General features: G+C 46.9%; 1 protein-coding gene and 1 pseudogene across 11 annotated transcripts in view; one reads left to right on the top strand and one right to left on the bottom strand.

Moving 5' to 3' along the window:
- The window catches only part of Arhgef11 (Rho guanine nucleotide exchange factor 11), a 128,208-nt gene that overhangs the window by 21,285 nt on the left and 94,076 nt on the right, over positions 1-12,847 (bottom strand). For 6 of the 11 annotated variants that reach the window (XM_052731855.1, XM_052731864.1, XM_052731859.1 and 3 more), the window contains 10 exons: positions 12,551-12,625; positions 12,231-12,332; positions 10,901-11,002; positions 8,474-8,516; positions 6,625-6,721; positions 6,411-6,533; positions 2,780-2,803; positions 1,619-1,763; positions 1,258-1,357; positions 522-551 (listed from right to left, as the gene is read on the bottom strand). In XM_052731855.1, coding sequence (XP_052587815.1) covers positions 522-551; positions 1,258-1,357; positions 1,619-1,763; positions 2,780-2,803; positions 6,411-6,533; positions 6,625-6,721; positions 8,474-8,516; positions 10,901-11,002; positions 12,231-12,332; positions 12,551-12,625 — 841 coding nt within the window. The remainder of the gene's footprint in view (positions 1-521; positions 552-1,257; positions 1,358-1,618; positions 1,764-2,779; positions 2,804-6,410; positions 6,534-6,624; positions 6,722-8,473; positions 8,517-10,900; positions 11,003-12,230; positions 12,333-12,550; positions 12,626-12,847) is intronic. The other 5 variants (XM_052731858.1, XM_052731865.1, XM_052731866.1 and 2 more) reach the window with 3 other exon arrangements.
- LOC128106379 (40S ribosomal protein S27-like) lies at positions 8,524-10,894 on the top strand (annotated as a pseudogene).

Below are 12,847 nucleotides of genomic sequence, written 5' to 3'. Positions count from 1 at the left end.
GCTCTGCCTCCCGAGTGCTGGGATTAAAGGCGTGCGCCACCACCGCCCGGCCACTTTTTTTTAAACCGTACCACAAAGCAATAGGGCCAAGTGAATATGGACTGAAACTTTGGAAACTATTAGCCCAGATAAAAACTTCCTCTTTTTAAGTTGTTTATCTCCGGTATTTTGTTACAGCGACAACAAGCTAACACACCTTAAAGGGCAAAGGCTAGGGCCACGGGGAAGCTGCGGCCAAGAAGGCTGGTCTCTGCCAGAACTCACGGGAACCCCACCGGGGGAAGGGAGTTCCCACCCAGAAGAAAGCAGATAAGGTAAAGGGCTGGAGCTACCGCAGGGGAGAAGAGGTGCCAGCCGTCTGTGTCACAGAGGGGCTGGAGCGGAAAGGAGGAACACGTACAAGATGAAGAGAAGGAAAGGGGGGAGGGACCGGACAGGACCAGACGGAAAAGGGACAGCAAAAACTGAGTGGAAAACTGATGCTAATGAGAAGATAAACCCGAAGAAAATGGTCCTTTTACCTTCCACAGAGGACAAGGGAATATGAAATGCTAAAAGAAAAACAAAAGTAAACCATGAAAAGTCAATTTAATGTTGCAAGAGTCAAAATAAAAACTGTATCAAGCTAGAAAATAAAAAGGTAGTAACAAAAACCAAAACAGATCTGGAGGAGTCCCTTCTTCCTCCCTGCCCAGCGTCACCGAGCTCAGTGCAGGCCTAAACCACTGCGCAGACTCCCACTGAAGCTCAGGACTGACAACACTGACAGTTTCTAACATCTGACACACGGCTGAGGAGAAACCAATGGGGAGGGGGTCAGTGCTTTAGTTACCGATGGCATCATGGAGCTTGGCCACCCCTGCCAGGTCTACTTAACAGTTACTCGAACCCTCGTCAAGGGCCCAAAACACAAAAATCACATGAACCCCAGGGATGAGACAGAGGGAACTACAGATCACCGGGGCAGAAGTTCTTCCATAGAGCTATTCAGTAGCTACAGCTGCTTCCGAGTTCCCGGACTGAGATCCAAGGGTAAGCTCGGCCCCTCTGGCTCTTAACACTCACCTTCCCTCAATGAGACTGCACTAGACGTGGCAAGGGGGAGAAAGCAGCCGTACTAAGAGGAAGCCACAGTCTCCAGGGTCGAGGCCTTAGCTCTCAGAAACACAGCAAGCCCCTCCTCCACTTCCTGTGTAGGCGAAGAGCTGAGTTCTCTACCAAAGGATGGCCAAGGATTTTGCTCTCCAAAATACTCACTGCTCTGAGAAGAGCTTTTGGGCTTCCCAATGTATCTGAGGATGGGGTTCCGCTTCTTGTCCTCCAAGGCATCCTTTTCTTTCTTGGAATTGCTGCTCTGCTGAGACAGGAGACACTAGTTTGGAGGTGGTTCCAACACTCAGATATGACTGCTGATCACTCTTGCCCTGTTCCCAAGACTGGCCCTAAACAAATAACTGGCAAGCTGACTCTGGTTTCTATCCTAATGGACTTGGTCCACCTATGGTCGGGTTTAGAGGAAGGAGGGAGATGCAGCAGGAAAGCTGTGAAATGGCTTTCCTGGTTTACTCAGCACGGAGGACTGCTCCAAGTCAGCTGTGTTCTAGGGCAGCTCTGTTACCTTCTTGGTCTTAGGGAAGAAGGGCAGCCACTTGTCCTTGTCAGGAGCAGACTGGGCCTTTTCTGCTATGCTGGAGGGTCTCCACTCCCGAACACGGATTCCAGCATGGCTCATGTAGGTATTAAGGGCGAAGTCCATGGGAACACTGCAAGCAAGACAAGTCATGTTTCTTAACAGATGGTTGAAGGATCAAAACCCAGCTCAGGACAATCTCCTCACAGCCATCCCTTGGAGAAGGAAAGGGGTACTTATGAGCTAACATATTCAAAGTGAAGTCTGGATGGCCAAATGTGACAGCAGTTAGAAGCTGGCCAAAAGCTCTTCATTGCTCCCATGAGCAATCTAAGCAGTATTCTCTCCCCATGAAGGGATGATGGTCAGGGATGGGAATACAAAGTCCCTAAAATCTAAGGCCTGGAGGACAGCTTAAGCCTGTAGCCAACACCCTCAGACACATACATGGGGGTCTGAAGTAGGCAGGCTGCCTTTGCCTGCCCCCATCCTGAGAACAAGGAGAGAGAGAGGAAAGGGCTGTCACGGCACTTCTAATTGCCGCAAACAAATCAAACTGTCCAGAGCTCCGTGCTCACAATGTATTTGGCGGATTATCTGCTCTGTGAAGCAGTACAGCAACATCCCACTTTGGCTGCGTGGCCCATCTGTTCCCTTACAAAGTGTGTGCAGGCAGGGAATGCAAACACATTTTAGGCTGACAAAAATAGTAAGGTCAATCTGTAAGATTTAAAAAAAAGAAAGGAGATGCTTTTCCTCTCTGCTGGAGCCACCATCACAGACTGATTCTAACACCACTATTTCTTTGGGAGGTGAAATCTCTCTTCAGGGAAAGAACTGGGAAGACAGACTCAGGGGTATTGTGGGTAGACGTACAGAAGCAGGCCTGGGAAGCCAGGAGCTGAGGGCCAGCCTGTCACACCAAGGAGTAGACTCATATACCAGGCAGTAGTCCTTATGCATAAAGGATCTGGACCTTCTAAGTCCTGCATGTTAATGGATAGTTACCTGGGGATTGACCCTGAACAGACTCATGTCCTAGAATGTTACAACTTCCTTGTGGGTAGCAGAAATAAAAAGCACAGAGGAGCTCAGCCCTACTTCTTCCCACCTTGAACTCTGCAAATGAACCACACTGGATTTGCTCACCTCCGGTCGTCCTCGTACTTGGACCTGTAATGAAAGAACAGATGACTCAGACCTCGAGATAGGCTGTCCTCTGGGCAGAGGCTGGAAGGCCTTTCTCGGAGGAAAGAGGAGGGTTGGTAGGGACACAAGGTCATAGCTCTGGAGCCTTTGAAGCTCAGGAGGTGAGAGTTACTTCCTCAAGGATTCAACTGGCAATGATGACAATGACAATGACGTCTTTCTAGTACAAAGGGGGACAGCAAATCCAGCCTCGGCTCTGTGTCAAGTACAAAGTCATCAGAAGGACAAGATGAAACCTGGAGACCACATCTAGGCAGCAGCAACCAATGTTTGGGTATTACTATGGGACAGACATTTTTATAAGCTATTTATACACAAACCATTTAATTTAAAAATTATGCACAAGAAGGCTCCCATTTGGTAAGAAAGAATTACACTATTTAAAAATAGAAACTACTGTAAGTTGGGTCCTTAGACTCTTCAAACAGGCTCAGTCAGCTACTATTTGCATCCCAGAAGTAATTCATGCCACCTCACTACTGAAGGCCAGGAGCCTGGATGGCAAAGGCCATGCTTTCTGTGTGATTTTCTTTCTAATCCAGATTTCCTATCCTTTCTTGCCCATCTTCTCCACGCCTCTTTCCTCTTTCTTTATTATTCATTAGTACTAGGGGTTGAACCTAGGACTTGTACATGTCAGGCAATCACTCTACCTCTGAGCTATATCCTCTGCCTTTCATTTTTTTTTTTTTTTAATATATCTTGATCCTACTAAGTTTGGCTTTGAACCTCTCAGTAGCTCAGGGAAGCCTTGAATTTTGTCTCAGCCCCCACCCCCTTTTTGGTTTTTTTCAAGACAGGGTTTCTTTGTGTACGTAGCCCTGGCTGTCCTCGAACTCAGAGATCCACCTGCCTCTGACTTCCAAGTGCTGGGATTAAAGGTGTGCTCCACCACTGCCTGGCACTTCAGCCTCTCAAAATAGCTGGGTTTACAGGCGTGTGCCACCAGGCTCAGCTATTTTTTATTTTTTAGTGAGATGGAACCCAGGGTCTTGTGCTTGTTAGGCAACTGCTCTAACTGAGCTGTAACCCTAGCCCCCACTAGCTCAGCTCTGTCACCACATGACAGATTCACACAAGCAGCTGTATCTTCAGAACTGTAGTTTGACATGTCAGAGACCTCAGACTTAACATGTCCCAAACTGCTCCCTGTGTTATTAACTGCACCCAGAGTGACCGATGGTCTTTAGTGTTTTGGTAAGAAATCCCTGGAATCTCTCCTTTGACTTTTCTTCCATACCCCACACTCAAGTTTTAGGAAGTTCTCTTAATGGTTCTGTTCCTCAACTCCACCAAGAGCTATCACAACGTTCACAGCTGTCGCTTTACTATCATTTGTGGGGATTTCTAGGAGGAGCCTTGCAACTGAACTTCTCAGCTTCCCGTCTCTTGTACAGTGCAGCCTCCTACAGCTCCAACAGCTCCCCACTTGCTAAGTGAAGATGACAATCTTCCCCACGGCGCTGCCCCTCCAGTTACCTGGCTCCACCACTTGCTCTTCTCTCTGCTCTTTCTACTGCTCTCCCTGCTCTCTCTTTCTACTGCTCTCCCTGCTCTCTCTTTCTACTGCTCTCCTTGCTCTTTCTACTGCTCTCCTTGCTCTTTCTACTGCTCTCCCTGCTCTCTTTCTACTGCTCTCCCTGCCCTCTCTTTCTACTGCTCTCCCTGCTCTCTCTTTCTACTGCTCTCCTTGCTCTTTCTACTGCTCTCCCTGCTCTTTCTACTGCTCTCCCTGCTCTCTCTTTCTACTGCTCTCCTTGCTCTTTCTACTGCTCTCCCTGCTCTCTCTTTCTACTGCTCTCCTTGCTCTCTTTCTACTGCTCTCCCTGCCCTCTTTCTACTGCTCTCCCTGCCCTCTCTTTCTACTGCTCTCCTTGCTCTCTTTCTACTGCTCTCCTTGCTCTTTCTACTGCTCTCCTTGCTCTCTTTCTACTGCTCTCCTTGCTCTTTCTACTGCTCTCCCTGATCTTTCTACTGCTCTCCCTGATCTTTCTACTGCTCTCCCTGCCCTCTCTTTCTACTGCTCTCCTTGCTCTCTTTCTACTGCTCTCCTTGCTCTTTCTACTGCTCTCCTTGCTCTTTCTACTGCTCTCCCTGCTCTTTCTACTGCTCTCCCTGCTCTTTCTACTGCTCTCCCTGATCTTTCTACTGCTCTCCCTGATCTTTCTACTGCTCTCCCTGATCTTTCTACTGCTCTCCCTGCCCTCTCTTTCTACTGCTCTCCTTGCTCTCTCTTTCTACTGCTCTCCCTGCTCTCTCTTTCTACTGCTCTCCCTGCTCTCTCTTTCTACTGCTCTCCCTGCTCTTTCTACTGCTCTCCTTGCTGTTCCTTCAGTGTTGAGCACATTCTACCTGACATCTTCTGTCTGATATGCTCTTTCCCAGATGTCAAGGGTAATTTAGTCAGTCTCTTTTTTCCAGGTAGCTCTCCTGGACTAGCCTATTTAAAACTGCAACCTACCGACTCCGGTACTCCCAGCTGTCTATATCCTGTTCTATTTCCTCCCCCAGCGGCATCTCTCACATACTGCCAGTCCACTCACTTCTTACATATTGCCGTCTCTTTCCATCATTACATAATCCCCATGAAGGAAATGACCATGTTGTTCACTAGATGCCGCATGTAGAAGTGTTTGGCACAGTGGAAACACATATGATATAAGCCAAACTGAAAGGCTCATGTTATTGACACTACCAAGGTCACTCAGGCTAACTTTTGTCATTTAGTATGTGAGGCCCAGAGAGACAGAACAGATTGACTAGGGTCACTCCTGAGCAGGAGACAATACTGGGAAGAAAAGCTGTCTAGGCTCAGAAGTTGAGTCATCAATCCTGCCCTGGGATTCAACACATGCTTTAGAGAATGGGACTCAAGGGGCTGGGGAGATGGCTCAGCGGTTAAGACCACTGGCAGCTCTTCTGGAGGACCTGAGTTTGATTCCTAGCACACAGATGGTAGCTTATAACTGTCTGTAACTGTAGCTACAGGGGATCTGACACCCTTTTATGGCCTTTGTAGGTACTGCATGCACATGATGCACAGACATACATGCAGGCAAAACACTCACATACATGAAATCAAATGAAAAACAAACAAACAAACAAACAAACAAACAAACAGAAAACAGTACTGGACAAGCACAGCCGGAGCACTGTGCCGAAGCTCCCAGGAAGGAGCTCTAGTTTTCTGTTGTGCTTGTGGAAAACTGGCCGCTTTCCTTAAGTCAACCCGACCACCTCCTGAAGACACTTCCCTCCCCTGGCAGGCTGCAGTCTCATCTGAGTATTAGCCATGAACTCAGAGGCTAAGGAGGAGGAAGATCATGAAAAGACTAGAAGGGGAAGCAGAAAGCTCACTGTATTCTTGGAGCCTTGTGTTGTCACAACCACCAGTGAACTGTCAGGAGCTCTAGGCTTGAAAGTGGGGCCCTCAGCACAAGAAATGCAGCAGGATCTCCTGTCTTTTGGTGAAAGAGATCATGCAAGATGTAGAAGGAAGTAGAAAACAGTCCTACAAGATCTGCCAACCTGTCTGGGAAGTTCAGAGGTGTCAGTGAAATCGGATACTCACAAGATATCTCCAAGGGCAGCCAGTTGCTTCTCAGCCATTTGTCGCTCTCGAAGAAGGTCCCCATCCAGGTCCAGTAGGTCATTTTCACCATAGAGGCTGCCCAGCCCCAGAGTGCGCTTTGATCTACACAGAGATACAACAGGGAAACACCTGTGACACTGAACACGTGTGTACACAGAAAGGGGAGCAGAGAACGTGGAAGGGCTCTGCAAACCTATAGTCATTGATCTGCTCCTGGATCTCCAGTGTGACTGCCTCCTGAGCTTCACAGAGAACACTTCGAGGCTCCTCGCCATTCCGCAGGCGCAGGTCTGTAGTGGGAGGGCAGGGAAGGCGGAACGGGTGAGGCGGGGGAGGAGGAGATAACTTCTGAGCACCTTAAGTGGTGTTTGCATCCTGTGATGCTGCACAGAAAACTGGCTTTTTGGCCCATTAGTTTGAAAGCAGTGGAGGCCTGCATTCCACCCAGATATTGTCTTCTTTCTTATTTAATTAAAAACATGCTTCACTTATTATTGCATGTGCTGTGGTGTGCATGTGGAGGTCAGAGGACAACTCTGTAGAGTTGGTTCTCCCCTCTCACCTTTATGTGGATTCCAGGAATTGAACTTAAGTTGTCAGGCTTAAGACTGAATCATTCTTCTGGTCCTATCAAAGTCAAGGACAAAATTATTCTCTGGATATCTAATGCTTCATGAGAGGAAATACTGAAGCCCCTTCTCATTGGGTATATGCTTAAATGTCTGCTGACATCACCATGCAGTCTTCTTATATAGACTTACTCTTTCTACTGCCTTGATACCATTTCAAAGGCCTAAAAAACCAGAAGCCTTTCACACTTCATGGAACCAAGAGGTGTGCCCTTCCTGTTCTGCCATCTAGCATCATGCAGGCTAGGCCAAGGCCTTGGAAACGGCAACCTCCTCTCTCTCTCTCTCTCTCCCCCGCCCTCCCTCCCTCCCTTTAGGGCCTCAATACATAACCCTGGCTGTCCTGGGACTTACTATGTAGACCAGGCCTCGAATTCACAGAGCTCTGACTGCTGCCTTCTGAGTGCTGAGAATAAAGGCATGTGCCAGCCACCATGCCGGGCTTCTCAGTCTGTTTTTGAGCAAGCTGCTTTGTGTTTACATGTAGGTTGTCTTCCCTGTGTCTCTGCCATTAACTGTTTCTTTTCAAATGCAGACTCCCAGTTCCAGCTTATAAAACACTACCTGTGCCTAACTTTGTAAGGTGTTCTTCTTTTTTGAGACAGAGTCTCATATATCCCAGACTGGCCTTGGAAATGTGCTGTCTAGCTAAGAATGATCTTGAACTTCTGATCTTCCTGTCTCTACCTCCTGAATATTTGGATTACAGAGGTGTGCCACTATACCTGGTTTACGGGGTACTGGGATTCAAACCCAGGGTTTAGTGCATGTTAGGCAAGCATTCTACCAACTGAGCTGCATCCCCAGCCCCAAGCTGCTATCTTCTTTACACTGCCTCAATTATTCTGGAACTGGAAGGAACAGCATTACCATCTAGTCCTTGGTCCCCACTCCAACTCTGGTACTCCTGTTACCTGTATTGCTATGGAACTTAGCAAACTAAAACCCAACCACCCTAGAATCAACCAACTGAAAAATCCACTCAAAACAATATTCCAGAGCTTCTGACTTAGCAGGTAGGATGGAGTAAGGCTTGGTCTCTGTAATTTTACAAGTTACCTTTAGTAATCTGTCCTTGCTTAGAAATCCTTGGTTAAGTCTAATTTCCTCTTCATACAAGTGAGCCTACAAGGTAAGGCCCAGAGGTCCCATGGAAAGCTGGCAGAAATGAGCTCAGGTCTCCTAACGCCGATCCAATATCCTCCTGTGACAGGGCAGAGTGAGCTCTAGGGTGCTGTCTAATCATGCCTGTTCTAAGTGTGAAGTGTTTTGGAGTAACCATCTCTGCATTCTGCCCCCAGGACAGGACAGTTACCCAGGGACAGGGACTCTGACTCTCTGTCTCTGGTGTCTCCCGAGAGTTCAGTATAAGAAGGGCACTAAAAAGGCAACCTGATCCATGAGTCAACTTACCGATTTCGGCCTGCAACATCTCAGGGATCTTCACTCTGAGAGGCTATAAAACAAAGAGTGGGGGCAGAAGTAATGAGGTTGCAAGCACCAAGCAGCTAGACAGGTACACAGGACCTGGTGATGCTATCTTCTCTCTTGTATACCTACCCTTCCCCTCTTGTTGCACAAACCCTAAATGGTCTTATAGTAAAAACCTGGAGCCAAGTATCATGGTGAAAGCTGAAAGATCAGAGAAGCAGAGCAAGCACAGCCACCACTTCTTACCTCATCAACTCCTCAGCCTGACAGAGCCTCTGTAAGAGAGTTGTGTTCCTGTCTCCTCCTGCCTTATATTCCTCTCTCTGCCCAGCCATATCACTTCCTGTCTCAACCATCCTAGTGCTGGGATTAAAGGTGTGCGCCACCACTGCCTGGCTGTGTCAGGCTGAGGAGTTGGTGAGGTAAGAGGTGGTGGCTGTGGCTTGTTCTGCTTCTCTGATCTTTCAGCTTTTACCCTGCTATCTGGCTCCGGGTTTTTATTATAAGACCATTTACGATTCGTGCAACACCGTCTTTCTCATCTCTCTTCAATTGTGGACTTTAATTCTAGGCTAGGCCTTTGGGAAATGGCACATGAGTTTACAAGACAAGTTGATACTACATTCTGAGGGTGGCCTGGTGGTTTTTTACTCTGAAGCATGGAATATAGAATGGCATGTCCTAAAACTGGACCACTGTTAAATTAGCTGCTAGATTTTCCTTTGCCTTTGAGTGGTTCCAAAAGGACAACCTTTGTTACTTGATGGATTGCTGCTTTTCTCCTTTGCTACCAACGGAAACTGGGTATGTGTCACCTAGTCCTGCACTTAGCATGATACTCTGGAATGTGCCCTTAAATCTCTTGCCATGTGGCTGGATGTTGATACGGTTTTGTAAATGATGGCAGAGAGTACTTGGCACTCTAACCTCCTTCCTCAAGACCCACTGAAGGCATAAAGGCAAAACACTGAGGAAAACCAAATTTCCCTAACCTCATTAGCCCTAGTAGCCAACTGCAAGAAGAATAAAATCATTTTGGAATTAGTTTAGTTGATCAGATTATAAAGTCAAGATAAGGAATGTCATCTGCAGGCAGATGTTCCAGGCAGGATCCTGACACTTTCCTGAGAAGCCAGTTCAGATGCAGGGAGGCTCATTCCTCCCAGACACTACAAGCTCTCCCTCTCGACTCCTTCTTTAGGGAATGACAGCAAGTCTGGCTGAATCTCAGAAAATTGCACTCTCCTTGCCTCACTGATCCAGATCACCTGATGCTCCTGGGCCTGTCTCTTCACCCAGGAAAGGAAAGGCAGACAAGGTTTGGAAAGTGGTTAGCACCCTCTATCTCAGCGGTCCTCAACCTTCCTAACTGTGATCCTTCAATACAGTTCCTCATGCTGTGGTGACCCCCAACCATACAATTATTTTTGCTGCTACTTCACAACTGTAATTTTGCTACTGTTATGAATCGTAATGTAAATATCTGTGTTTTCCGATGGTCTTAGGTGACCTCTGTGAAAGGGTCGAAAGACCCACAGGTTGAGAACCACTGTTCTATCTCTACATATTGTGAAGAAAGGTAGTGTACATTCTATATGTGGAAATAAAGTACATTCTGTATGTGGAAATAAAGAGACATACAGAGGAGATAAATCCTTTAAATTAAAAAAAATATTTTATGTTATGTGTTTGGAGTTTGCCTGTGTGTATGTCTGTGTAACATGTGGGTGACTAGTGCCTGTGGAGGCCAGAAGAGGGTGTCAGGTCCCCTGGATCTGGAGTTACAGATGTTTGGGAACTCCCATGTGGGTGTTGGGAATCAAACCTGGGTCCCCTGGAAGAGCAACATGTGCTCTTTGCCCTTGAGCCATCTCCAGCCTTAGGGGAGGTAGAACTTTGAGAGGCAGGAACAGAATCCAGGAATCTTAATTTCTTAGCGAGCAAAGGTCTTTAAAAACCTGTCTCTAGCTTTCTGGTGGTGACGACCTCTCTACGAGAACATGCCTCTTGCAAAAGATCTCCCTCATCCCTCTCCAGAAGAGGAGGAGAGGAAAAAGCACCTGGTGTAGAGTCCTGATTCCTACTTTATGGAAGGGAAATGCCCAGGATGCTATCAAATCCCCATGGTCTTTAGGCATGCACAAACAGTAGTCTTGTGTGTTGGCTGCCCCAGGGTCCTGTCAGCCTATAGGAGGAAAAACAAGGCTGACAGAAGGATGTTCCTCCAGGAGGAGGCAGCACTGGACACACCTGGTTCAAGATGAGTGGGAACCAGCCCAAGAAACACATTTTTGTTAAAACAAAACAAAACAAAACAACCTGTCTCTACTTGGCTTGAATATTTTGTTTGGTTTTCCTCTCCTTGTGATGCAGAGTATGGAATTGTAATCTAACCCATGACAGCCTTACCGCATTTTTCGCTAGGAAAATACTCCAGATGTCTTTCCCCAAACTTCTTTGGAAATCTTTGGAATTTGTCTGTTGATAAACTTCTGAACACAAATAAAAAAGCTGGAACGACAGAGAAACTGGGTTAGAGCAGTGGATCTTCATCAGGATGACTTTACCTGGAGGATGTCTGGTAATGTCTCAAGAGATTCTGAGTTGCTGAATTTACTAGGGAGTGGTTCCTACTGTCATCTAGGGGTAGAGTCCAGTAAGTGGCTAAATATCCCCAAATTAAGATCAGCTCCTACAACAAAGAATTCTCCAGTCTAAACTGTCAACAATGTTGAGGTTGGAAACCTAAACGATTCCAGTTTCCTTCCCATGAGCATGTTTCAGGTTGATCACTCCTCTACTCTGTCTCCTTCCACACTTGACATTGGTAGTGGTGTCTTCACTTGTTTATGTATTGCTCCTGAAGGGCTTTTGCTTTGTTTCTCTTGGTGATGTGCTTTGTCTTTTTCAGGAATGCGTCTGAGACATCAGCATTTGGGACTAAACAAACAGATATTCAATGAATTCCCTTTGATCAAATCAATGTTCATTCTGGACTCTAATTGTGGTATTTTCAGAAAGAAAAAAAAAAACAGCAACTCATTCCTTGGACAACAGACTTACTCTGGAGAACACAACACCAGTCTTCCTCTACCATCAGCCCTTGTTTCTATGCAGCTAGGAGGAACGAGAGCGGCTGTAAGGTGATGCTATGTGCACCACTTTGGGGCACCGTGGACTTCATCCATCTCCTCGGATGCCTTTCCTCCGGCCCTGAGACAAGGTCTTATTGTGCAGCCCTGGCCTGGAACTCAATTTGTAGACTAGGCTGGCCTTGAACTCGGAGAACACTTGCCTTTCTTTCCCGAGTGCTGAGATTAAAGGAAGCCCTGCTGGTATTTCTTCTTGCCATCACCTTACATGGAAGACTCTTTAGTGTTTTGCTCCTGCTAAAATTCTTTATAGCAACATTGTAAATCTGCAAGGGTGATTCTCTCAACTCCTCAGTCAATCTGTATCTACTTTCATTTAAAAACTCTGAAGACTTCCTAAACTGATGAAGAATGACAGTGTTCCTGGCCTAGGTCTTCTTGATATTCCTCAGGGTACAGGTATGGCTAGCCACATGATACAACAGGTTTCATCTTCTTTTCTGTTTTGTCTCTGTCCTTGAGATGCCTGACTTTGCCATGGATCTGACATAAAAACTAGATACACAGAGCTCGGGCACGGTGGTCAGAGGTTCTCTCTGCTGAGCACAAGCAGGCACTCAAACAAGACTGGCACTTGTGAGACTTACCAGTGGACCAGGGTCTGCCTGAGAGAAGATGTAACGCAGAAAAACTGCCAAGTGAGCTGGATGTGACTTCAGTTTCTCAAGATCTTGGAAGATGATGTCGCTCTGGAAGGCAGAAAACTTGAGAATGGCTAGGAGGCACAGAGACCGCAGACAGAAAGCCAACTTTATTCTCACACTCTCTACTTTCTGGGCTCTGTTAGCTGAACCTCCTTTCCCATAGGGTCATTTCATAGCTGGTGCCAATCAAACTGCTTCCAGTCAAGGGCAGTGTGGGCAAAGCAAGGGAAGAAGATAAAAGGAGTAAACCAGAAAACGGTTACCTCATTGTTGAAATAACCTGGGTCATAATCTTCCTCTGGGCCAATAATCAGAGGCTTTGGGCTTTGATCTACACCCTGAAGGAGAGAGAGAGAGAGTTGAGACGTAGAGATGAGAAATTACAGAAGACATGGATTCAACTTCCTCAGTGGCATCTCTTTAGGAGCCTAACTCTAGAGAGGCCATTCGGATCTAACCAGCACCTCCAGGTTCGCACAGATGTACCCATTTCCACTTGCAGAAAGACAACTGCTTCTGGGTGGGGCACAGTAGGCACAGAACTGCTTGGTCACATGACA

Source organism: Peromyscus californicus, unplaced genomic scaffold (assembly GCF_007827085.1).
Source record: "Peromyscus californicus insignis strain IS unplaced genomic scaffold, ASM782708v3 Scaffold_9__1_contigs__length_137607984, whole genome shotgun sequence".
NCBI lineage: Eukaryota > Metazoa > Chordata > Mammalia > Rodentia > Cricetidae > Peromyscus > Peromyscus californicus.
Note: the sequence above shows the minus strand (reverse complement) of the source record. Positions and strands in the feature narration are given on the sequence as shown.